This window comes from Aquarana catesbeiana, linkage group LG01, assembly GCF_042186555.1.
Source record: "Aquarana catesbeiana isolate 2022-GZ linkage group LG01, ASM4218655v1, whole genome shotgun sequence".
Classification (NCBI taxonomy): Eukaryota; Metazoa; Chordata; class Amphibia; order Anura; family Ranidae; genus Aquarana; species Aquarana catesbeiana.
The window spans coordinates 543441164-543469076 of record NC_133324.1 but is presented as its reverse complement, the minus strand read 5'-3'; the positions used below and the strand labels follow the sequence as shown (position 1 = coordinate 543469076).

Genomic DNA, 27913 nt, shown 5'->3' with positions numbered 1-27913 from the left:
TTCAAGAGGACTTTGCCTATATTACAGCCTGCAAAATGCTGGAAATGGAGGAGTGCCAATGCCTAATATGTGAGTATCTCATCTTCCAAGCCCTAAATAAGGGGTTGAGGGGCCAACTCACAAGCCAAAGCCACGTTTGTGAGTTCAACCATGGTCCTCCTCCACCTCCTGCCACACCTCCAACACCAGAGCCACAGCCTGGAAGGAAGCGTCTAAGGAAGACCAGAGAGTGATGGCCTGGGTTCAGTCTGGTCAGGCAAAAGATGCAGGCTGTAGTAGGACCACAGCCTGGGGACCTAGATGTCATCTGCTGCTGTTCCTGATCTCTTATAGTCCTGGACCAGATGGTGCTCACTATTATAAGGACTCCTCAGGCCACCAATTTTGACTGTAAAATTATAGATGTGTACCCTGGGGTACAAAGGCTTCGCAAATTTCACCAGTTTATCCAGCGTTGCCTTCCTCCTTATTTTGTTATGACCCAGAATAAATGACTATTTATTTTTCACAAATACTTGCCTATGTGTTTTACTTCAAAAAGCACGGTTTGTTTGTGAGTAGGCAGGTACATTTCCAAAATACAATGTGAAATTAACAAGGGACACCAACCAATCTACTTGAGATTCTAAAATACAAGATAATAATGTTTTTTGGTAACTTGACACACAAAACCCACAGAAATAATTATGGAGATCACCAAAAAAAATTAACAAAAACAGGAGATCTTGATTAAAAAAACAAACAACAAATTATCAAAAATATAAAAACATAAAACCCCCAAAAAATTCGGTAGATCTGACGAATACAAATATTATATTCATAAAATCACAAGAAATAATAAAGAAAGAAGTTTGTGAGAACTCTGTGTGAATATAAGCAGAAAAACAACTTAATTCTTCTAGCATTATAAAGAAGAAGAGAGTGCGCTGCATTAAACAATTTAAAACATTGCAGCGTGACGAAAGTGCTATATCCATTACGAACGCTAATTTTACCAGACCGAGCAGTTCCGTCTAGGAATTTATTCTGAGCATTCTTTGTGCGTTGGATTATTGGATGCATTAACGCGAACGGATTTTTTTGTCGGAAAATGTTATAGCCTGCTCTCAAACTTTGTGTGTTGGAAATTCCAATGGAAAAAGTCCAATAGAGCCCACACACGGTCAGAATTTCCGACAACAAGCTCCGATTGCACATATTCCGTCGGAAAGTCCGACCATGTGTACAGGGCACAATACAGTTTTTTTTTTAAACAAAAAAACTGCCAGTAAGGAGTGCCTATAGATAAAAACAAACAGTGCAGCTTTGGCTAAATTTGGATATTACCCTTTGTTATTCGTGTAGGATATTTAGGTACCGCCTGAAGTCTCTCCAAAAAAGTGATGGCATCTCCCCGTCCTGACTCCTGCCTTGTTGCTAGAAAGTTGTTAAGACACTCCCAGCTGTTACTGCTCACCTCCACCATCACAGGAGTGAACCTCCAAAACCCATGTGTGATCCACTGTCTCTTCGGTTGCAACATTTCTGAGCTAATGCAACACAGGAGAGATTGTTCATGTGCATCAATCGTGGGACTGCTACCTCCGTTCGGGGTGCCATAAACCACTTGCCTACTGGCACTTAAACCCCCCTTCCTGCCCAGGCCAATTTTCAGCTTTCAGCGCTATTGCACTTTGAGTGACAATTGCGCGGTCATGCTACACTGTATCCAAATGAAATATTTATTATTTTTTTTCACACAAATAGAGCTCATTTTTGGTGATATTTAATCGCTACTGGGGTTTTTATTTTTTGCTAAACAAACAAAAAAAGACCAACATTTTTGAAAACAAAAAACAAAAAACAGTTTTCAAAGTTTGTTATAAAATTTGGCAAACAGGTAATTTTTTTCCTTCATTAACCACTTCAGTACTGGGCACTTTCGCACCTTCCTGCCCAGGCCAATTTTCAGCTTTCAGTGCTGTCACTTTTTAAATGACAATTGTGGGGTCATGCTACACTGTACACAAACTAAATTTTTATCATTTTGTTCCCACAAATAGAGCTTTCTTTTGGTGGTATTTGATCACCTCTGCGGTTTTTATTTTTTGCTAAACAAATAAAAAAAGACCGAAAATTTTGAAAAAAAAAGTTTTCTCCTTTACTGATGGGCATTGATAAGCTGCACTGATAAGGCGGCACCAATGAGATGGCACTGATAGGCGGCACTCATAGGTGGCACTGGTGGGCACTGATAGGCGACACTGATGGGCACTGAAAGGCTGCACTGATGGGTACTTATGGGTGGCACTGATAGACGGCTCTGCTGGGCACTGATAGGCGGCACTGATAGATTTCGCTGATAGGCATCACTGGTGGCACTGGCAGGTATTTTTCATGACACTGATTGACAGCTGCCTGGGCACTGATTGACACTTCCCTGCAGGGATGGACTGGCCATCAGGACTACCAAGAGTTTCCCGGTGGGCTGGTTTCAGCGGCCGCCTATTGCATCGGAGGTCCGCGGCGATCTACCCATCAATCACCAACAGCTGGCGCCTGACGGGTAGATCGAGATTTAGCCAGCATCCAGAGTAGCGCAGGAATCGTGTGATCAGTTCTTTCTCATGTCACGCAGCGCTGCTCCCCGGCGGCCCCCCCTCTCTTCTCGTCCATCCCCATTTTCTTGTGACATCATCTGGGATGGACTAGAAGAGAGGAGGGGCCGCATGACATGAGAGAGAACTTTTTGCAGACGCTTCCCGCGCTACTCTGCATGCTGGCTAGTAAACAATGTGCCCCATAATGTGCCATGTGCCCCATCATGTGCCCTGATGTGCCATGTGCCCCATGTGCCATTATGTGCCCTGATGTGCCCCGTGCCCTGATGTGCTATGTGCCCCATGCCCTGATGTGCTATGTGCCCTGATGTGCTATGTGCCCAGATGTGCTATGTGCCCCATGCCCTGATGTGCCTTGTGCCCCGATGTCCTGTGCCCTGATGTGCCTTGTGTCCCGATGTGCCCTGTACCCTGATGTGCTGTGCCCTGTACCCTGATGTGTTGTGCCCTGATGTGCCCTGTACCCTGATGTGCTGTGCCCTGATGTGTTGGGCTTTTCCCTGATGTGCTGTATCCTGATGTGCCCTGTACCCTGATGTGTTGTGCCCTGATGTGCTGGGCTCTGTACCCTAATGTGCCTTGTGCCCTGATGTGCTGGGCTCTGTACCCTGATGTGCTGTGCCCTGATGTACTGTGACCTGATGTCCTGTACCCTGATGTGCTGTGTCCTGATGTGCTATACCCTGATGTGGTGTGCCCTTTACCCTGATGTGCTGTGCCCTGTACCCTGATGTGCTGTACCCTGATGTGCTGTGCTCTGTACCCTGATGTGCTGTGCCCTGTACCCTGATGTGTTGTGCCCTGTACCCTGATGTGTTGTGCCCTGATGTGCCTTGTGCCCTGATGTGCTGGGCTTTGTACCCTGATGTGCTGTGCCCTGATGTGCTGTGCTCTGTACCCTGATGTGGCCTGATGTGCTGGGCTCTGTACCGTGCCCTGATGTGCACTGTACCTTGATGTGTTGTGCCCTGGGCCGGTCTGGATGAAGTCCAGGGCCACATTTTTGTCCCAGTCCATCCCAGCTTCCCTGGTGGCCTAGGGTGGCATACCTGGTGGTCCAGTGTGGTGGCCATCCCTGGTCATCCTGGTGTCCTGGGCGGGCATACCAGGGGGGGCTGCATTGATAAACATTCAGCACAGACCCCCCCTGTCAGGAGAGCAGCCGATCGGCTCTCCTCTACTCGCGTCTGTCAGACGCAAGTGAGGAAAAGCCGATCAACAGCTCTTCCTGTTTACATTGTGATCAGCCATGATTGGACATGACTGATCATGTGGTAAAGAGTCTCTGTCATAGACTCTTTACCTAGATCAGAGTTGCGGTGTGTCACACTGACACACCGCAACAACAATCGCCGCGATGCGCACCCCAGGGGGCACGCAGCAGCTTGATATCCTGACGTCACATGACGTCTGGTCAGGATATCACAACCACTTTGCCGACATCATTTTGCTATATGGCGGGCGGCAGTTGGTAATGTGCGCTGATAAGATTGCACTGATGAGGCGGCACTGATGGGTAGCACTGAAGGGCACTAATAGGTAGCACTGATAGGCAGCTCTGATGATGGGGCACTGATAGGTGGCACTGGTGGGCATTGATAGGTGGCACTGGTGGGCACTGATTTGCACTGGTAGGTGGCACTGATAGGTGACACTGATGATGAGGCACTTGTGGGCACTGATAGGTGGTGCTGGTAGGTGGCACGGATGGGGCGGCGGTGGTTCTCCATGTTTGGGACTGATGTCCCTCTGACAGAAGCAGGTGATCGGTGTGAGGAAAGAAAATAGTCAGTTACCGGCTGTTTACATCATGTGATCAGCTGTCATTGGCTGACAGCTGATCACGCGGTAAGGGGTTGGGATCGGCCTCTTACTCTGCAGGGGGCGTGCAGGCAGCTCATGCACGGGAGGATGTACATGGACGCCCTCCCAGCAATTTAGGCCTATGCTGTAGCCACCTTTCGGCTATAGCGCAGGCGTGAAGGGGTTAAGAAATAATGGCACTGCAAGAGTGTTGCGCATTTGTTGCCCGTTTCCACACCTCCCAACCTTTTGAGATGGGAATGAGAGACACCTATTAGCAAAAGTATGTTGGCATAGGACACACCTCCTTCCACATCCCCTTAAAGGAGAAGTAACCAAAAAAATGATTAGTTTAACCCACAAGTCTTTTTTAACACTACTATTCCTTTATATTGGCTTTTGAAATTTACAAATGCAGCAATTTAGAAATTGGATGAAAGGTTTAGTAACTCTGAGAAACACTTTTTGAAAGATAAATAGTGCATTTTATATATAACTATATAAATCAGACCAAAATTAGGGACAAATGAGGAGGAAAGAGGGGCAGAGGGCCTTTGTTCCAAATCGGGGACAGTTGGGAGCTATGTGTTTCTAGAAATGAGGACTTAAAAGCGCATTTCTGGAACACACAGGTGTGAATGCAAATTGAAGAATTTGTCTCCCACCTTTGCCCAGCCCACGAAACAAAATCACCAGGAATACACTCCACTCAGGTGAGAAAGCATGCTAAGTAGATATCTCCATTACATTAGGAATTAGATTGTAAGCCCTAAGGAGCAGGGCCCTCTGATTCATCCTGTATTGTATTGTATTGTAAGTGTACTGTCTGCCCTCATGTTGTAAAGCGCTGTGCTAACTGTTGGCGCTATATAAACTCTGTATAATAATAATAATCTGTCCCTACAAAGCAGAAGCTTTACACATCGGGCCTAGGTACATAAAGTCACAATGTAAAGCGTTCTGCTGGCTACAGAAAGATGACGGCCAACGCTAGAAGTGAGGCATTATATAACTTCTGCTTTAAGAGAAGACCGTCTCTTCTCGTGAGTCCCTCCCAATTATTACATGCAATATTCGGCGGATGGAAGCCCCAACGTCATGACGTTGCATTTTTTGGACGCCTGTACGTCATGAACAGCAGAGTAGGTTGTACTTATACAACCACGCCTATAACTGTATGGAGGAAAGGCGATGATGCTTTTGCGTTCGAAGGCGTGCCGTGGTCGTGGGCTGGATCATCATGGGAACGATGCTGATTGGTGTGAAATGAAGAAACCAGGTCACGTGGACCGTCGTCGAGCGGCGCGGGGGTCGCGGGAGTCCAAGATGGCGGCAGAGCTAGTGGAAGCGAAGGTGAGACCGGGAAAGAGGGGGTGATGCAAGCTAGAGTACATTTTACCGTGTGTTTCGCTGGTTATTGCACACTTCTTTTTTCCAGCACGCTTTTTTTGTGTAATGCGGCACCACCTTTTACGCCCTTATCAGCGCATCGCCAGTCATTACCAGGCTTCAATTGTCCATGTTTCAATAAGATGTACTGGAAGTTTCTGATACATTTTTGTTAAGAGGCACTAAAAGTCTTAAATTTCTTTTATTTTGGTTGAGTAATTCTTTGATTTGTCCTTTGGTGATTATCATTTCTCTCCTCTCAGATTTAGGGTGGGAAGCTAAAAGTCTTACCCAGTTTCCATAATAAATAATGCATTAATTACTTTGTTTTCTATATGTAGGAGTTTGGATGAGGCGTAGGAACTTCCCGTTGAGTTGACAGTTTATGTACAATACAAGTGCAATGAGCCTTTAGCCCTTGCGGCATGTGACCGATTATGTATGAGCATAAGGATTTTTGTTTTGTCTGGTATGCTATGAAGGCTTTGAAATTCACACAACTTAGTGGTTCCGGGATGTCAAATCCACCAATTCTCATTCAAAAACTTAAAGTCAAAACTTTTGCAGCAATAATAAGAAATAAATAGAAAAATAAAATGTAATATATTGCAGCATACCAATCATTAGCTTTCTTAGACTTTTATTATTAATTTTTTTTTTTCTCTTTTTGTCTTCACCTCGTGATCTGGCCAGTAACACTCCTCCTCCTGTATTAGTGAGAGACAACTCTGGAGGAATGAGCACAGCAGCTTTGTCAGTCTAGCAGATTTAATAACTCCGCTCATTTGTCTCCTCTCCCCCCTCCGGTGCCACAATTGGCACCTTTCGAGGGGGAGGGGGGGGGGGGACAGGACACCTGTCTTTGACAGGTATCCTGTTCCCCACTTCCGGGAGTCCGGCCGCGGCTCGTGACATCACTGCGGGGCTCTTCCCTCCCTGTCGCCGGGCCAGTAGGACAGAGGAGCGGGGCCTTGCGCATGTGCAGTAGGGTTCTCGGCATGAAGCCATAAGGCTACACTGCTGGGTACCCTTAACCGCAATGGCGGTGGCAGCATGTTTCCATCAGCTGCGGTGCTGACATCGCTGGACTCCAGGACAGGTAAGTGTCCTAATGTTAAAAGCCAGCATCTGCTGTATGTGTAGCTGCTGGCTTTTAACTTTTTTTTTTTTTTTTTGGCAGAACACCGCTTTAAGACCGCACATATGCTGCAGCAGGGCGGCTCTATTGCGGGAAACGACGTACCTGTAGGTTGTTTCATGCAAGCGCAACTGTGGGCCCGCAGGTCAGACGGCCACCCACGATTGTGGTACAGGGAGGAAGAATGGTAATCTGCCTATGTAAACAAGGCGGATCCCCATTCTGACAGCGCACACCATTGAGATCTGCTGTTCCTAGTGATCAGGAACAGCGATCTCTGTTGTCCCAGTGAGCCCAGCCCCCACACAGTTAGAACACAGTTAACCCCCTTGATTGTCCCCTAGTGTTAACCCCTTCCCTGCCAGTGTCATTTATACATTGATCAGTGTTTTTAATAGCACTGGTCCCCAAAAATTGTCATGGTCAGATGCAATGTTGCAGTCCCGCTACAAATCGCAGATCGTCGCCTTTACCAGTAAAAACTTTTAAAAAATAAAAGTCCATGAATCTATTCCCTATTTTGTAGACACTATAACTTTTGCGCAAACCAATCTATATATGCTTATTGCAATTTTTTTTTTTTGCAACAATATTTTGCAGGATACATAAACAATTTTGGAAATGTGACAAAGTTCTGTATCGCAAAAAATGGGCTGGGCATTAAGGGGGTAAATCGTTCCAGGGCTGAAGTGGTTAAAGCCTCTAAATACTTTTTTTGTGTGCTGTATCTTCATGCTGGTCACGTGACTCCCGGCCACTCTGCTATTCTGACCCAGGTCTACAGCAGGAGGCGGTGAGCTCGGCGGTCATGTGACTACCGACTGACATCAGAGGGAGAGCTTGGCGGAGGGAGACCTAGGATGCCAGATTGTGCCTCGCTGTTGCAGGGCAGGTTTACTGTGTAATCAAGGTCGGGTTTTGTCAGTGTTGTAGGGTGGCTTGCAACACAGCCACAACCCGCCCCGGAAACAGCGAGGCATAATCTGACATCTATGGTCTCGCTCCGCTATGATCGGGAAATCGGCTGGAGTGGCCTTCCGTACTGCGCATGCGTGGGCACTCTTTTAGATGGAAGGCACTATTCGATAGAACACTGGGATGGATGAACTCCTAGTGTATGTAAAGGAGTGATGTCATTGCGTGTTGACCAATGACGTTGCAGCGCCCAGGAGATGCCAGCAAAGGACCTTGTGAATGCCGGACCATTTGAGGGGAGTATTACTGACCTTAAAGGGGTTGTAAACCCTCGTGTTTTTGGGTTTCAAACCAGCGAACCTTCTATACATTCACTCTCTGCTCTAACCCCCCCCCCCCATTGATCGCTGCAGTGAGTATCTGCTTGCCCGTACGATGTATGAGCAAACAGATACACTGACAGGTCTACAGGAGTCCTGCATGGTACCAGCAACCTGCTGATCGCTGTTGCATTGCTTTTACAGGCTCCCAAAACAAACAAAAAATAGTAAATGCACTTTGCATTTTTTTTTTTTTTTTTTTGCAGTTAAAATTTATTTATTGTTAAAAGGTGAACTTTTTCTTGAGTGCCGGTTCAAACAGGGGCGACTTTTCAGGCGACTTGTCAGTTTGACAAGTAGCACTCCATTCAGTACAATGGAACTGTTTTAATAGGAGCGACGCAAGTCACTCCGACTTAGAAAAAGGTTCCCGTACTACTTTGGGGCCACTTCGGATCAGCTTGCATTGACTTCTATTAAAGAAGTCGTTTGCAAGTCGCGCTGTGCGGGGCGGCTTCGGAGTCGGATTATTTTGAAGCTGCCCATGTGTGAACCGGCACTTAAAGCCTAACTCAGATACTTTTTTAAACCGTTACAAAACGTTTTTCTTTTGGGGAAAAAAGTCTTAACTAAATTAATAAAAGCCAACCACTGTAAGTAATCCCTGTCAGTGTTTTATCTTAACCTTTTTAACTTTCACTCTTACTTCGCAACTTGGCCTGTTAAAGGAGGTTGAAAAATAACAGCAGGATCAAAGGCCATACAAAAAAAGTTACAGGGAAACTCCAGAAAGCCTGCTTTGTTAATGTTGGTAACAAAAATGTGTATTGAAGTTCCACGTCATTGCCGAATGGCCCAGATACGAATCTATTCCTGTAAGACCCCTTTCACACTGGAGGTGTTTTTCAGGCGCTTTAGCGCTAAAAATAGCGCCTGAAAAATGCCTCATCTGCAATCCCAGTGTGAAGGCCCGAGTGCTTTCACACTTGGGCACTGCGCTGGCAAGACGTCAAAAGTCCTGCAAGCAGTTTCTTTGAGGCGCTTTAGAAGCGTTGTATACACTGCTCCTAATGCGCCCCTGCCCGTTGAAATCAGTGGGCAGCGGCACTTTGTGGGTGCTTTTAACCCTTTATTTGGCAGCTAGTGGGGGTTAAAAATGCCCCGCTAATGGCTGAAAAGCACCGCTAAAACTAGGGGTGCTATACCACCAACGTCCCCATGCTGTTAGTGTGAAAGGGCTTGAAGGGTCAGGGGGACAATAAAGACAGTTGCCAATGTTTATTGAGGGTCCAAAAACAACCCTTCATCAGGGGCTTGATATCCACTTCAGCCCCGGAAGGATTTACCCCCTTCCTGACCAGAGCACTTTTTCCAATTTGGCACTGCGTCGCTTTAACTGCTAATTGCGCGGTCATGCAATGCTGTACCCAAACGAAATTTGTGTCCTTTTCTTCCCACAAATAGAGCTTTCTTTTGATGGTATTTGATCACCTCTGCCGTTTTTATTTTTTGCGCTATAAACGGAAAAAGACCGAAAATTTTGAAAAAAAATATTTTCTACTTTTTGTTATAAAAAAAATCCAATAAACTCAATTTTAGTCATACATTTAGGCCAAAATGTATTCGGCCACATGTCTTTGGTAAAAAAAAATGTCAATAAGTGTATATTTATTGGTTTGCGCAAAAGTTATAGCGTCTACAAGCTAGGGTACATTTTCTGGAATTTACACAGCTTTTAGTTTGACTGCCTATGTCATTTCTTGAGGTGTTAAAATGACAGGGCAGTACAAACCCCCCCCCCCCCCCCAAATGACCCCATTTTGGAAAGTAGACACCCCAAGGAAATTGCTGAGAGGCAGGTTGAGCCCATTGAATATTATTTTTTTTTGTCCCAAGTGATTGAATAATGACAAAAAAAAAAAAAAATTACAAAAAGTTTTCACTAAATGATATATTGCTCACACAGGCCATGGACATATGTGGAATTGCACCCCAAAATACATTTAGCTGCTTCTCCTGAGTATGGGGATACCACATGTGTGGGACTTTTTTGGGAGCCTAACTGCGTACGGGGCCCCGAAAACCAATCACCGCCTTCAGGATTTCTAAGGGTGTAATTTTTTGATTTCACTCCTCACTACCTATCACAGTTTCGGAGGCCATGGAATGCCCAGGTGGCACCCCCCCCCCCCCCCCCCAAATGACCCCATTTTGGAAAGTAGACACCCCAAGCTATTTGCTGAGAGGCATGGTGAGTATTTTGCAGCTCTCATTTGTTTTTGAAAATGAAGAAAGACAAGAAAAAACATTTTATTTCCTTTTTACAATTTTCAAAACTTTGTGCCAAAAAGTGAGGTCTGCAAAATACTCACTATACCTCTCAGCAAATAGCTTGGGGTGTCTACTTTCCAAAATAGGGTCATTTGGGGGGGGGGGGGGTTTGTGCCACCTGGGCATTCCATGGCCTCCGAAACTGTGATAGACAGTGAAGAGTGAAATCAAAAATTTACGCCCTTAGGAAGCCTGAAGGCAGTGCTTGGTTTTCGGGGTCCCGTACGCGGCTAGGCTCCCAAAAAGTCTCACACATGTGGTATCCCCGTACTCAGGAGAAGCAACAGAATGTATTTTGGGGTGTAATTTCACATATTCCCGTGGCCTGTGTGAGCAATATATATCATTTAGTGACAACTTTGTGCAAAAAAAAAAATTTATCTTTTTCCCGCAACTTGTGTCACAATATAAAATATTCCATGGACTCGACATGCCTCTCGGAAATAGCTTGGGGTGTCTACTTTCCAAAATGGGGTCATTTTGGGGGGTTTTGAACTGTCCTGGCATTTTATCCACAACATTTAGAAGCTTATGTCACACATCACCCACTCTTCTAACCACTTGAAGACAAAGCCCTTTCTGACACTTTTTTTGTTTACATGAAAAAATTATTTTTTTTTGCAAGAAAATTACTTTGAACCCCCAAACATATATATATATATATATATATATATATATATATATATATATATATATATATATATATATATATATATTAAAGCAAATGCCCTACAGATTAAAATGGTGGGTGTTTCATTTTTTTTTTTTTTTCCACACAGTATTTGAGCAGCGATTTTTCAAACGCATTTTTTGGGGAAAAAACACACTTTTTTTAAATGTTAATGCACTAAAACACACTATATTGCCCAAATGTTTGATGAAATAAAAAAGATGATCTTAGGCCGAGTACATGGATACCAAACATGACATGCTTTAAAATTGCGCACAAACGTGCAGTGGCAACAAAATTAAATACATTTTTAAAAGCCTTTACAGGTTACCACTTTAGATTTACAGAGGAGGTCTACTGCTAAAATTACAACCCTCGATCTGACCTTTGCGGTGATACCTCACATGCATGGTGCAATTGCTGTTTACATTTGACGCCAGACCAACGCTTACGTTTGCCTTAGTGCGAGAGCAGGGGGGACAGGGGTGCTTTTTTTTTTAAATCATTTTTATTGTTATCTCAGGGAATGTAAATATCCCCTATGATAGCAATAGGTAGTGACAGGCACTATGGGCACGATGGGCCTGTGTTTGTCTTCTTGGTGGCAGCGGGACACTACTTGTGCTTGCCACCTCACCAGCTTGAACTGCACTTATGGGACTCGCCACGTCACCAAGTGTTACTGCTGTGCTGGTTTGACTACGACCGGGGTGTACTAGGCCGCTGGTGCTTGCCAGTTCACCAAAATGCTACCAAAAGAACTGTTAGCGATCGCAGGGACTGCGTTTTTGGGAACCCTAAACTGCTGGGGACGCTAGTATAAATCTGATCAGATATTGATCCGTTCAGATACTATACCACTAAGGGAGGTGTACCGTGCGTGGGTGTTAGCGGTACTGGCGCTAACCTGACGCTGCCTGGGGCTAGTGTTTGCCAGTTCACCACAACGCTACCAAAAAAACTGTTGGCAATCGCAGGGATCAGGCCTGACTCTGCGAACGCTGCAGTTATGTGTTTAGTGTTTTGTAAGTGACAGTGATCGATCGATACTGCACTTGGGTGGGCTGGGCGGAGGGGCAAAACGCAGGTGCTAGCAGGTATCTGGGCTGATCCCGCTAACACTGCGTTTTTGGGAACCCTAAACTGCTGGGGACGCTAGTATAGATCTGATCGGATCAGATATTGATCCATTCAGATACTATACCACTAAGGGAGGCGTATGCTGCGTGCGTGGGTGTTAGCGGTACTGGCGCTAATCTGACACTGCCTGGGGCGACGCATATCCCCGCCGGGCGATCGGGGGGCTAAACCTTTATTCGGTAATAAACGGCGGGTGCCCTGACACTATAAAAAAACGAACTAACCAGCGTCACCCGTAACACTTATACGGTGATCAGTGGTGAAAGGGTTAACTAGGGGGCAATCAAGGGGTTAAAACATTTATCAGATAGTATATGGGGGTCCCTGACGCTATAAAATGCTGACGACGAACCTAAATATTTACCTCCCTAACTATTGTCACCAGTAACACTAATACAGCGATCAGAAAAATGATCGCTTAGTGACACTGGCGACGGGGGGTGATCAAGGGGTTAAAACTTTATTGGGGGGGGTTAGGGGGGTATCCTAGACCTAAAGGGGGCTAACCCTAACTGTCACAAACTGACACCATGCAGTAATCAGAAAAAAAAAAACAAAAAAAACTGCTTGGTGTCAGTGTGACGGGGGGGAGGGGTGATTGGGGGGGTGTAAAGCGTGCCTGGCATGTTCTACTGAGTGTGTGTTTTTTACACTCACAGTGATGTCTTCTCTCCTCGGCGCCGGAACGGAAAATACCGAGCCGAAGAGAGATGACAACATTTCCTTTGCTGCTGTTTAGCATACATCAGCAAAGGAAGATTCTCATTGGCTGGGAGCGATCGCGAGGGGGGGGGGGGGCATGAATGGATGGTCTCCCCCTCGTCTCTCATCGCTCCCAGACCAAAGCCGACCGCCTCGGGCACCGGTGGGGGGGGGGGGGGGGTCCGATCGGACCCCCCGCCCGCGGGAGGCAGATCACGTACAGGTACGTGATTCTGCCTGCCCGTGCCATTCTGCCGACTTATATCGTCGTGAGGTGGTCGGCAAGTGGTTAAGGAAAGCAATGTATATAGACTACAGTTTAATGAGACCTTCAATGGTATTTCTTCCAGTGTGATTCTATACACAGGTACGAGCAGACAGCTGCACTGACAGTCTGCAGGAGCCTGACACTGCACCCGTGATCTGCTGATTGCTGGTGTAATGCTTTACAGGCTCCTAATTATATATAAACTGCAAACAAAGATGTGCATTTATTTTTTTTAAAAGGTGAACTTAACCTTTTTAAAGCGGGGGTTCACCCACACCGCCAAAAAAAAAAAAATATTAAAAGCCAGCAGCTACAAATACTGCAGCTGCTGACTTTTAATACATTGCCACTTACCTGTCCCGGGGTCCAGCGATGTAGGCAGGGGACGCCGAGAACCCGCTCGGTTCTCCGGCAGCTGCCGCCGCCATCCTAGGTGAGGGAATCAGGAAGTGAAGCATTGCGACTTCACTTCCCGGTTCCCTACTGCGCATGCGCGAGTCGCGCTGCGCGTCCCTAGTGGTCCCCGCTCTCTGCTGGGAGCTGTGTGTTCCCAGCAGACATCGTGGTCGGGACAGGAAGAAGCATAGACTCCCATGGGAGTCTATGCCGGAAGTGGGTGCAAATACCTGTCTTAGACAGGTATCTGCACCCCCTCCCCCCTGAAAGGTGCCAAATGTGACACCGGAGGGGGGGAGGGTTCCGAAAAGCAGAAGTTCCATTTTTGTGTGGAACTCCGCTTTAAGGCAACCTGACAAGTTAAAAAAAAAAAAAAATTGGACCATTTATCCCCATTAACCCTTAGTTAACCATTGACCCAAATTGGCTCCTTCCCCCTTCAGATATGTGCATCTACCTCAGAGCTGTGTGCAGGTAGTCTATAGAAGTGGATGCATGTGCACTGGCTGCATAGACACAATTGCATGTCAAAGTCATGTGGATAGGAATGGGTGCACAGATCCCATTGCAGACGCTGTGCGTTTTGGGTCTGTGTACTTGGTTATTGCAGTTTGCTGTTTTGTGTTAAATCTTCTTTTTCCTTTACCTTTTTCTGACTCTGTCCCCCCTCCCTCCAAAGCCTATCATGCAATGTGAGGCCAAAACTACTATAGTCTGGGTGGTTCTTGAGTGTCTTATTGGTGGTGCATGTTTTTAAAAGTCAATGAATTTTTAGAACTGTTGCCACCATGGTAATCCAGATGCAAGGATATGCATGAAAGAATGTGCCTGCGCTGACCATACCAGCCAAATTTCTTCATTACTAGTTCATATTACAAAAGGAGTCTTTAGAGATTGTCTGTCTGTCTGTCTGTCTGTCTGTCTGTCTGTCTGTCTGTCTGTCTGTCTGTCTGTCTGTCTCTATATATCTCAAAATCGCGATTCTACTCCCTATCCGATCTTAAAACAGCATCTCCCGATTCTATGTAACAAGTGCAGAGTTCTCTGCTCACAAAAAAAAAAAAAAAAAATCCAGGCAGCCTGCCAAGTTTACATCAGACATGAAGAGAAACCTTGTAAACATTTCATTCTTGCATCAAAGGAATTAACTTCTTCTGTCCTGTAAATGAGGTCAGTTTAACCTCTTAGACTAAACCTTTTTCTGACATTTTTTTTTACAAGTTAAAAATCAGTGTTTGCTAAAAAAAATTACTTGCAATAAATATATATATATATATATATATATATATATATGTGTAAATATTTTGTAAATACTAGAGGCATGTGTGTGTCCTTCCTCCTTCCTTTTTTTTTTTTTTTTTTTTTTCAGGTCTGTGCAGTAATTGCTGTAAAACCTTTCCTCTGTGCAGGAACTCCCTATAATACCAGTCACAATTGCTTTTTTCTTGTGCAGGGTGACTGGTCTTGTATCCACCCCTCCTGTAGTTTCTTCAGGCAGCCTGTAGTGGGTAGGTCTGCTGGGTCCCCTCCATGTCTGCTTTATGCACAGGCTATGTATGACCCATTGATCTTCTTGAGGTGCATTCAGTTTAGCCACTTTTATTTACCGGTATGGAGTGTGGGATGAAACTCAAGCACAGGGAGAACATGCAAATCTACACATATAATGTCCTGGTTGGGATTGGACCAGAAGACTGCAGTGTTAAACACTATTTGAACAATTAACCACTTGCTTACTGGGCACTTAAACCCCCTTCCTGCCCAGACCAATTTTCAGCTTTCAGAGCTGTCACTATTTGAATGATTGCACGGTTGTGCTGGTGTACCCAAATGAAATTATCATTTTTTTTTTCCACACAGAATGAGCTTTCTCTTCGTGATATTTAATTGCTGTTTTTTTTGTTTTGTTTTTTTTTGCTAAATACAACAAAAAAAGACCGAAAATTTTGAAACAACAAAAATGTTTCAAAGTTTGTTATAAAATTTTGAAAATAGGTAATTTTTCTCCTTCCTTGATGTGTGCTGATGAGGCTGCATTGGTAGGTGGCACAATGGGCACTGCAGCTGACACTGGTGGGCACAGAAAATGCAGCCAAGGCTTTCTATGTGAGGGAACGATGTCCCTCTGACAGAAGCCGGTAATTTACTTTTTTTTTTTTTTCCCTCACGCTGATGGCATGAGGGGAAAAAAAATACCGATTACCCAGGTTCTGTTTACATCATGTGATCAGCTGCCATTGGCTGACAGCTGATCACGTGGTAAGACCCCTTATTCTGATCTGTGATCAGCTGAGTCTCGTAGACACCGAGCGCCTCCCGCAGGGATGCGCAGACAGCACTTGCTGGAGAGGGCGTCTATGGACGCCCTTTCCAGCAATTAAGGCCCGCGCCGTAGCTTCCATCTTCACCCGGTCACCCTTCCAGGTTTGCTGGCTCCGGCCGTTTGAACGGCCACAGCACAGATCTCTGAAGAAACGGCATGAGTATGACGTTCTTCAAAGTGCATGCGACGGTGACGTCACTGGCTGCCAAGAAAGCGAATATCTCATAAATGACTCCTTTTTGCCTGCAGGTAAGCTTTATTATAAGCTTACCTGTAGGTAAAAATCAAAGCTTCAAGCTGCAGGCAACTCAGTTTTGCGCTTTTGATACTGTTGTCCTCTCTTCATTTGGACTGCTTTTGTACACCCCAATTGTATCTGAATCCTGTGTCCCTAAACATAGTTTATAAATGTCACAGTATATATGGGCTTAAAGCAAGCTCACAGCTACTGCTACGTCAGTGGTGAGCTTGCTTTTGAATTTACAAGTTGCAGAGGGCACTGTTTAACAGACAATTGCTTGGTTGTGCAACGCTGTACCCAAATAAAATTCAATGTTTGTTTATTTAGAGCTTTCTTTTTGGTGGTATTTGATCACCTCTGCAGGTTCCTTTTTCTTTAATAAAAAGACAATATTTTTTACTTTCTGCTATAATGCATATCCAAAAAAATATAAAAAAAAAACACATTTTATTCAGTTTAGGCCAATATGCATTCTACATATTTTTGGTAAAAAAAAATAGCAATAAGTGTATTTTGGTTTGTACCAGGGTGGATTTGATTTAAATCACTAGTAAAAAGGCTTGATTTAAATCATCATTTTTTTTTAAGTGCAACTGTCATCTCTGTCCCGCAGCGGCTCCTCCTCTGACTCACTGACAGTCCCATTCACTTTAATGGGACGGCTGGTGATGCGGCAGTGACGCAACAAGGTGAGGGACATGGTGGCAACAGGTGAGTGGATGCCTAACAGGCACTGTCATGATGGATCTGAAATGACAGGTGCTCTTTAAATGTAAGGACTCATTTTTGCTGGTAGTTAGAATCTTTAATATTTGCAAACAAAATGAAGGTTTCCTATTTAGAATAATAAGCTGTCAGGTTAGTAAAACAGCGATATCCGAACCGTTTCAATCATGCAGTTTGTAGTGTGCATAGATTTGCAAGACAATGGGATAAAGTAATATTTCTGAACTTTGTTTTATCTCATGGTTACTGTGAAATTGTGTGAATACATCAATGCAGTGCATGTTATCTCAGCTTGCAGAGCTTTAAATCATTATGTATGAGTTAACCAAAAATGTAAATATTGCATATAATATATGGCCTCATGCTACATTTCATTCTGAATAAACTAAATCATTAATGTATCTTAAATAGAAAACTATCTTTAGATAAATTTTTACTCCAAAAGCATTTTATTAAAATACATTTAATTAACCACTTCAATACCCGGCCATAGTAAAATGACTTCCTCTACTTTGTGCAGGGATATCTGAATGATGCCTGTAGCTACAGATATAATTCTTTTCAGCCGGCGATTCTGTGCACGATAAGAATGATCATAGCGGCAGTCCTGCCGCTTGATCGTTCGTATAGGCGACTGAAGGGGACTACCCCGCCATCCGGTGGCTCTCCCGTGCCATCGGGGGCCCGGAGAAAGAATCGGCCGGCGCGGGATGATGATGATAGAGATTTCCGGTGACCAGATAGTCATCTCTATGACCGTCGGAGGTCCGGGCGCGGTGTTATGACGTCACGCCAGGGTTCCCGGATGTCAACAAAGCCGCGATTATGGCTGTCAGCATGAGATCGGTGAATTTTTTTTTTCATCGTTCTCATGCTTTCCAGCCTGATGGAGAGATGTGGGGTCTTATTAACCCCGCATCTCTCCATAAAGAGGACCTGTCAAAATAGATTCCTATTACAAGGGATGTTTACATTCCTTGTAATAGGAATAAAAGTGGTAAAAAAAAAAAAGTGTAAAAATAAAAACAATTTAAGTAATTTTAAAAATTTAAAATGCCCCTGTCCCCAGTAGCTTACGCTCAGAAGCGAACACACATGCAAGTCCCGCCTGCATATGTAAACGCCGGTCAAACCACACATGTGAGGTATCACTGTGTGTGCAACAATTCTAGCACTAGACCTCCTCTGTAACTCTAAACTGGTAACCTGTAAAAATGTTCAAAGCGTCGCCTATGGAGATTTTTAAGTACCGAAGTTTGGTGCTATTCCATGACTGTGCTCAATTTTAAAGCATGACATGTTGGGTATCTATTTACTCAACATATCATCTTTCACATTATACAAAAAATTGGGCTAACTTTACTGTTTTGTTTTTTTTTTAATTCATAAAAAAAAAAAGCGTTTGAAAAATTATTGCGCAAATACCGTGCGAGATAAAAAGTTGCAATTGCCGCCATTTTCTTCCCTGGGGTGTCTGCTAAAAAAAAACATAATGTTTGGGGGTTCTGAGTAATTTTCTAGCAAAAAAATGATTATTTTTACATGTAGGAGAGAAGTGCCAGAATAGGCCCGGTATTGAAGTGGTTAAAAATCCAAAATTCGATTTAAATCAAATCCTTCTTTTTTTTTTTTTCCTTTTTGTTTTTGTGGGACTGCGGCGGACAAATCTGACCCTGAGTGACACTTTTTGGGGACCAGTGACACCAATACAGTGATCGGTACTAAAAAAAAAAAATGCAGTTTTTACTGTATAAATGACACTGGCAAGGAAGGGGGTTAACTACAAGGGTGATCAAAGGGTTAACTGTGTTCCCTCAGTGTGTTTCTAAATGTGTGTGGTGGGGGGAAAAGTGCTGACATGAACAAGAGAGCGCTGTTCCTGATCACTAGGAACAGCCAATCCCCATATTGTTCCCTGTCAGAATGGGGAACTGCCTTGCTTACATAAGCAGAGCCCGTTCTGCCTCTCTGTACCACGATCGCGGGTGGCCGATGGACATTGGGCACGTGCATCGACTCCACCTTCGTGCAGCGGCCGCGTCCACACTATTGCATGAAATGACGTACAGGTACGTCATTTCACCCAATAGAGCCGTCCTGCCACAGTATATATGTGCTGGGCGGTCTTTAAGTGGGTAAAATGTTGTTCAGCACAAATTCTTTTTAACTTGAGCTCTTGAAGGTTTTACCCCCTTCCTAACTAGGCCGTTTTTTGGGTTACGGCACTGCGTTACTGTAGCTGGCAATTGCGCGGTCGTGCGAGGCTGTACTCAAATAAAATGTGTCCTTTAAAGCGGAGTTCCACTCAAATTTTTAACTTAATCTTACCCCCTTCAGTTAATTGCATAGATGTTCAAATGCCACACGAAAAATTTTTTATCGCTGTAATTACCTTTTATATTGTACTTTATTGTGGCACTTCCTATTTCTCCTCCCATGGGAGTAGGCGTGTTTATTGCCTTTCCCCGGCGCCGCACTGTCTCCTGGGAGCTTAGTGTCAGGCTTCCCAAGATTCAGTGCGGAAACAATGATCATGCTTGTGAACAAGCTGTGAATGAACAGCATTCACCGCATCCAGGAAATCAATGCTTGTGGGCTTTACATGCCCACAAGCAAGATGGAAACAGCCAGCATCACATTTTTAAAGTTATTCTTCGGTACGAAAACCGAGGCGGAAATATTACACTCAAACTGTAAGTATTATTTTGGGATTAGCAAAGTGTCAAAAAAAAAAAAAAAAAAAAAGATTGGAGCCGGACTACCACTTTAATTCCCACAAATAGCGCTTTCTTTTGATGGTCTTTGATCATCTCTTTTGGTTTTCATTTTTTGCGCTATAAACAAAAAAAGACCGACTTAAAAAAATAAATACATCCCCCCCCCCCCCCTTTCTGCTATAAAACATACCCAATCAAATTTAATCATCAATTTTTAGACCAATATGTTTTCTGCTACATACTTTCGGTTAAAAAAATTCCCATAAGCGTATATTGATGGGTTTGCACAAAAGTTATAGCATCTACAAACTGTGGGATATTTTTTACTAGTAATGGCGGCAATCAGCGATATTGCGCTGACAAATTGGACACCTAACTGACACTTCTTGGGGACCAGTAACACTAATACAGTGAAAAGTGCTAAAAAATAGGCGCTGTCACTGTAATTCACTTAAATGTATGCCTAAGTTGTGTTTACTAACTGTGGGGGAGGTACTTTGACTAGGAGAAGGCAGAGTTCTGTGTTTTCTCCGCTCACAGAATGACAATCTGCCTTGTTTACGTAGGCAGACTGCCATACTGCTCGTGTCCCGAACGATTGGCAAGTCCCGGTGGACATAGTCTGCCGGAACTGCTGATTGGTTACAGGAGGAGGTACCGGAGCAAGTCACCGGCGGTGGGCCCCAGACCCGGAATTGTCAGATCACGTACGTGATCTGGCACAGAGAGGCCGCACTGTCGCAGTAAATGTACATGGAGCGGTTGCTAAGTGGTTCAAAGTTTTTAACCACTTAAAAATCAGCTGTCGCAGTTGTACTGTTGGCTCGCGCAATTGCGCTCTCGCGTGCCCACAGGTCGGGCTGACTCTTTGGCCTAGTACAGAGGCAGAATGGGGATCTGCTTTTGTAAACAAGGCGGATCCCCATTCTGACAGACATCACAGATCATTGTTCCCAATCATTGGCAACAAGTAGATCTGTCATGTCCCAGGCAGCCCATTTCTCCCCCCCCTACAGTTAGAACGCGCTGAAGGAAAAGTTAACTTCTTGATTGACCCTAGTGTTAACCCTTTCCCTGCCAGTGTCCTTTTTTTCACATTTATATTTTTACATTGATCAGTGCATTTTTCTAGCACTGATCAATGTGCAGTCCCGCTAAGTATCGCAGATCACAGCCATTATTAGTAAAAAAAAAATTAAAGTCCCTAAATCTACTGTATCTCCTAGTTTGTAGCCGTGATAACTTTTTAGTAAACCAATCAATGTATGCCTATTGTGATTTATTTTACCAAAAATATGTAGAATATATATTGGCCTAAACTGATGCATTTGTGTGTGTGTGGGTTTTTTTTTTTTTTTCTTATACGTATTATAGCTAAAAAAGTCAAACATTTTTTGAGAAAAAAAAATTCACTTTTTTTTGTATAGCACAAACAATAACAAAACTGCAGAGGTGATCAAATACCACCAAAAGAAAGCTCTATTTGTGGGGAAAAAAAGTGGTTAAACATATTTTCTTGCATAGGTACTCCCTTAATCATTAATACATTGGTTTTGTATCAAAATTACCACTTGACTGATCCTGCCGCCTCTTGTCTGTGTCCCCATTGCAGCTTCACATTTTTTTGGACTGCCCGTTGTTGGCTGTATTGCGCCTGCTCTGTTTTTAGTGGCAAGCCATTTTTTTTCTCTACCTAATGTGACTGCTACAGTGCCAATCGACACTGCAAACACGGGAAGCTGGTTCATCTGTCCTTGTGCCATACGTCATTGGACTAAGTTGCTGCTCCTTCTACTGATTTTTCCCTGCAGACAGGATCAAGCAGGGAAAGATCATTGACCTCTGCACAACATGCTGAGAAAAAGGAATCTAGAAGCTTTGTTTTTAAAAGAGCAATTTATTGTGTAGAAACATTTTGCTTGTTTAAAGTGATTGTAAGGTCTCGTGTGTCTATTTTTAGAAAAAAAAAATCAGGTGGTTATTCTATACAAAATCAATGTATTGAGATGGGGCTCAGGTAAGTATTAGGGGGGCTGCTGCACACAGAAGGTGGTGTGTGGTTTTTTTTTTTTTTTTTTTTTTTTTTTTAATCTTAATGCATTCTATGCAATAAGATAAAAAAAAAAACAACCTTCTGCCTTTACAACTCCTTTAATGGTAATGAATTCTTATGACTTTAATATCACTTAATGTATACTGTATTATTCACTTATACAGGACCATTAAAGATTTTGAAGCAGGGTTTTTTTTTTTTTTTAAACTTGTCCAAGGGACTAAATCAGGCTCTCAATCTAATTGTCCCTCATCTACATGCCCTAAAAAAATAAATAAATTAAATACATTTTCACCAAAACCCTATTTAAAGCTGAGTTGCTTTTAGGAATGTCTGTGCCTTTTTAACCACTTCAGCTCCGGAAGGTTTTACCCCCTTCCTGACCAGAGCACATTTTACAATTTGGCACTGCGTCGCTTTAACTACTAATTGCGCAGTCATGCAATGTTGTACCCAACGAAATTTGCATCCTTTCTTCCCACAAATAGAGCTTTCTTTTGATGGTATTTGATCACCTCTGCGGTTTTTATTTTTTGCGGAAGGCCAAAATGTATTCAGCCACATGTCTTTGGTAAAAAAGTCAATAAGCGTATATTTATTGGTTTGCGCAAAAGTTATAGCGTCAACAAACTTTGGTACATTTTCTGGAATTTACACAGCTTTTAGTTTGACTGCCTATCTCATTTCTTGAGGTGCTAAAATGGCAGGGCAGTACAAACCCCCCTCCCCAAATGACCCCATTTTGGAAAGTAGACATCCCAAGAAAATTGCTGAGAGGCATGTTGAGCCCATTGAATATTTTATTTTTTTTGTCTCAAGTGATTGAATAATGACAAAAAAAAAAAAAAATTACAAAAGTTGTCACTAAATGATATATTGCTCACACATGCCATGGTTATATGCGGAATTGCACCCCAAAATACATTTTGCTGCTTCTCCTGAGTACGGGGATACCACATGTGTGGGACTTTTTGGGAGCCTAGCCGCGTACGGGGCCCTGAAAACCAATCACTGCCTTCAGGATTTCTAAAGGCGTTTTGCTTTCACTCCCTACTACCTATCAGTTTTGAAGGCCATAAAATGCCAAGATGGCACCCACAACCCCCCCCCCCCCATGACCCCATTTTGGAAAGTAGACACCCCAAGCTATTTTGCCGAGAGGCATGTTGAGTCCATGGAATATTTTATATTTTGCCACAAGTTGCGGGAAAATGGAAAATTTTATTTATTTTTTTTGCACAAAGTTGTCACTAAATGATATATTGCTCAAACATGCCATGGGCATATGTGGAATTGTACCCCAATATACATTCTGCTGCTTCTCCTGAGTACGGGGATACCACATCATGTGTGGGACTTCTTGGGAGCCTAGCTGCGTACGGGGCCCCGAAAACCAAGCGCCGCCTTCAGGATTTCTAAAGGTGTAAATTTTTGATTTCACTCCTCACTACTTATCACAGTTTTGAAGGCCATAAAATGCCAAGATGGCACAACCCCCCGCCCCCCCCCCCCCCCCGAATGACCCCATTTTGGAAAGTAGACACCCCAAGCTATTTGCTGAGAGGCATGGTGAGTATTTTGAAGCTCTCATTTGTTTTTGAAAATGAAGAAAGAAAAGAAAAATGTGTGTTTTTTTTTTTTTTTTTCAAATTTTCAAAACTTTGTGACAAAGTGAGGTCTGCAAAATACTCACCATACCTCAGAGCTATAACGGCCTACCAAAATAGGTTATAATGAGTATCAGTACCATCATCTCTGGAATCATAATTCAAGGGGATGAGAGGATAGAGACGTGGTTGCAGTTGCTGCCACTGTCAACTCCCGTCACGACCTCTCAAAATAGGAAAGGTGGGACTATTCCGGTACTCAATAGTGGTGTGTAATAATAGGTATAAGGATGAGTTTAAAAATATTAAAAAATTTATTCAATTTTAATAGAAAATAAAGGGGAGGGGGGGGCCCACGGGGGAAAGGGAGGGAGTGAAAGGAAAGAGGGGGGGGGGGAGGAGGAAGGGGAAGAGGGAAAGGAAGGGGTGGGAGTGAGGAAGGGGGAAGAAAACCACAACAAAAGCAAGGGAACCACCACCCTAGAAGGTACTGGGGGCCATACAGTTAATAGAGTTAGAAGAACTGCAATTACAGTAACAGAAGCTGGCACTCACCAATTATGGATTAAAGTACTATGTGACGCTAGAGTTGTAATAAATGCAGGGGTTGCACTCATAGGAGACGTAAATAAATGGAATGGTGTGGGGCCATATAAGGTGCCAAAGTTTAGAACACCTGAATTGATAGGCTGGTAAGCACGTCACATTAAGGCCAGTCCAGCTGGAGACAAAAATATAAAGGTCCAGATTAATCAATGACATCAGGGTGGAAAAGGAATAATAGAATTGGGTGCAACAAAAAAAGAAATAGTGAGGAGAAATGGGGCCAAAATATGTCACCAACCAATCAGGGTTGCTGAAACATAATTGGCAACTAGAAAGTTAAACACAGAGAGATAATGAAAATGGCAGTGGTAGCCCCCTTAAAAGCTGCGGGGCGCATATAAAGGGCAATACAAGGTAAATCAATAGGGAATTAACGATAAACCTCCGCTTCTAATACACCTAATATTGGCACAGGAGGCGGTAAATAGGCGCCAGGTAGCACTAGTGCATAGTTACAAGGAGAGCGGCATACAGAGTAAAGGGGACAGCAATGTAACGGCAGAGGAAAGAGTGAAGGAGACTTACCTTGGGGAACAATACAAGCAGACTCAGCGTCAGGGAGGCTGTCAGGCTCACACAACAGCCGATAATGGCCATTATATGGGCTCCCCAACCCGGAAGCCAGGGCACGCCGACGTGGGCGGTCTCTGACGTCACCGGGTCTGCTTGTCCGCACTGCGCAGGTGCACCTTTGTGTGCTACTGCGCAAGCGCGCACTCATGTTGAAGGGAATCAAGTTCCCAGAGAGTCACAAGCAGCCGTATAGGCTGCCAGGGCAAGCATGTATCCGCCGCGGAGGAAAGAAAAGAGACCCCGCAAGACACCAACATCACCTGAGGGGGGGGGGGGAGGGAGGGAGGAGGTTGTCCTTTTACAGCAACAAGTTAAACAATTATAATAACAAAGGATTAATAACAAGACAAATTGCATAATGAGTGTAATATTCATAATTACAATGTCACCTAGGACCAACAATAGTCCCAACAGTATTGAGGGTGGTCACGGATGGATACACAAGAAACATCCTACACTAAACAGGATAACCAAGTGTTGGTAACGGGAAAGAAAGGGGGGGGGGGGAAAGGGAGAGGGAAGGGAACGGGAGGGGGGGGGGGGGGATTGTGGGGGAGGGGGGAAAGGGGGGGGGGGGAGGGGAAAAAAAAGGGGGAGGGGGGGAGGTAATGGAGGGGGAACCCATACCCTCACAAAAATGCCCTATAAGATACTGCCTCATTGAGGCCCGGAGGGAGGGTGGCATTGAGCCGCTCGATCCACAGGGCCTCCTTCTGCAGAACCGAGCGATCCCAATCGCCACCCCTGGGATTTGGCTGGACTACCTCAAGGACCAAGAACTTAACGACCGAGTTGTCAAATCTGTGATGCAAGCCAATATGTCGGCCAATGGTAGTTAATTTCCCATTTTCAGAGTCGTAAAGATGGTCGCCAATTCTTTGTCTGAATTCTCGGATCGTTTTTCCTACATAAAATGCTTTGCAAGTGCAGAACATTAAATATATCGCCCCTTTAGTGCCACAATTAGCAAAGGTACAAGGGAACAGAGTCTCGCCATTGGGTAAGGCAAAAAATCTACTCATGGACCCAAGGGCAACAGGGACAATCCCTGCATTGGAATGTGCCATTTGGTCCAGTTCTCGAAGGTTTTGTGCAAGTATAATGACTGGAAGTCAAAATATCCCGCAAGGACCGAGCCCTGCGGAATACCACTTCTGGGGTAGATCGTACATATTTGGTCAGAGTATGGTGCTCTGCCAAAAGATGCCAATTTTTAGTTAAGATATTGCGAAGCAGATTATGATGTGCAGAATAGGTTGTGATAAATCTCACGGTATCCTTGGGAGGGGAAGGTTCCCTATGCTTAAACAGTAAGGAGATCCGGGGGCGTGACGCTGCTTTGTTACATGCTTTACGAAGGTTAGTGGGAGAATAGCCACGCAACAGTAAGCGTTCACGCAATGCCTTGGCCTGGAGTTTAAAGTCGTTGTCTCGTGTACAGTTTCTGCGTAAACGCAGATACTGGGCATATGGTATACTCCGTACCAAAGAGCTCGGATGCGCACTGGTAGCAAATAGGAGCGTATTGCCGGCAGTGGGCTTCCTGTAGAGGTCAGTACCCAGTGTCCCATCCGGTTGTTTAACGATATTCAAGTCTAAGAAGGAGATTTGCTCAGAATCAATCTTAAATGTAAACTTCAAATTTAGGTCATTAATGTCAAGCTCACGGAGAAATTGTAACAATTTGTCCCTTGAACCCGTCCAGACCAATAGTAGGTCATCAATGAAACGATACCACAAAAGGATATCGTTTAAGAATTCTAAGTATTTTTCGTTGGCATGAATGTGCCTCTCCCAGCCACCTAAATATATGTTTGCATATGCTGGGGCACATGACATCCCCACTGCGACTCCCTGTATTTGCAAGAACAGTTGGTTGTTAAAAGTAAAGTAATTTTTCGTTCGTATAAAATGCAACAATGCAAGTATGAAGTGATTTAGGGGCCATGTGGTAGTGTCCTGTTCAAACAAGAAGGTACCAGCCAAGGTACGCCCTGCTCGTGGGGGATACTCGAGTAAAGAGCCTCGATATCAACAGCCACGAGCAGGGCGTCCGGAGGGATCTGGATTCCCTCGAGCCGTTGTAGTATCTTTGATATAGGACGGAAGGCTGTGAACATGGGGCATCAAAAATGCGTCAACGAATTTACTAGCATTATCTGTTAATGAGCCTATCCCTGAGACTATAGGTCTTCCAGGGGGGTTGTGACATCTTTGTGGGTCTTGGGTAGGGAATAGAAGGTGGGAATACGGGGAAACTTTGGGACCAGGAACTCCAAGGTGTCTTTGTCAATGAGGCCCATGACATAGGCCTCAGTGCAAAGATCCTGGAGTTCCTGTGCAAAGGACGATACATGGGATTGGGTAATAGGAATATACCATTTCCTATTGTTGAGAATGGCAAGGCACATTGCTTGATATTGGAAGTGTCATAAGAACGATATTCCCGCCCTTGTCCGATTGTTTAATAACCACATCTGAACGGCTCTGCAAAGATTGGAGAGCTCGGGTTTGGCTGGGGTTCAAATTAGGAGAGAATTCGGACCATTTTTGTTTTTTAAGGTCACTAATGGTTGCTCGAAGAAAGGCCCAGATCTCAGGGCAAGTGTTGTGGTCAGGAAACCTCCGGGATCGTAGTCGGAAAGACTTTGGAGGTACCACTTGTTTGGGAACAACAGTTCGACTTGAGACACTGGATAAAGCAGAAGGGGATGTCCCCATATGGGATCCACTTGGAGGGATGTCACCGGAGGATCCGCCGTCATGAGGCAGAACCGGATCCCCGGTATCACCCTCGTCGAATAGGAGCATGAGGTCACGGAGCGCCCGAAACTCCTCCATGGAGAAGCCTCTGGTGCACTTCTTATCGTATATGTATCTGAATGTTAAATTACGTGCAAACAAATAAAGGTCCTTAATTGTCTCTGTAACCTTAAGCGCATCGAGGGGACAAAAACCAAGTCCTAATTGTAATAGCGAAATTTCATCCTCATTAAGTGTATAAGGAGTGAGGTTAATCACATTGAGGTTGGTGTGACGTGAGGGGGGGGTTCTGTTGTGGTTGTGGAGGTTTCAAGACATAAGTGTCTAGGTTGCTCTGTTGTTTCTTCAAGTCTAAAAAAAATAGCATCCTCATTAATTTTGGTATATTTGTTTGTCATCAAAGCTGAATTTAAAATTTTGGGGATAGTGCCATGTAGTGTAGAGTGGCCAACCGCCCCTTCTAGAGGGGTGGTGTCGTTCAGGGTTTGTGTTTGAAGGTGCACGTGTGGATCTAGGGCCTTTAGGGCCTTTCTTGTCTTTTTTAGGGTTCGTTGGTGGAGTGTTACCTCCAAAACGAAGTCTCTTACGTGAAGAATTGGATGCAGACAAAGCATTAGGCTGAATGGTGCTTA

At 44.2% G+C, this 27913-nt stretch overlaps 1 protein-coding gene across 1 annotated transcript in view; it reads left to right on the top strand.

Annotated features, from left to right (window-relative positions):
- Nucleotides 1–5594: 5594 nt before the first annotated feature.
- Nucleotides 5595–27913, top strand: part of PIAS4 (protein inhibitor of activated STAT 4) — a 219114-nt gene continuing 196795 nt past the window's right edge. The window contains exon 1 of the mRNA XM_073595143.1: nucleotides 5595–5756. Within this exon, the coding sequence (XP_073451244.1) occupies nucleotides 5595–5756 (162 nt within the window). The remainder of the gene's footprint in view (nucleotides 5757–27913) is intronic.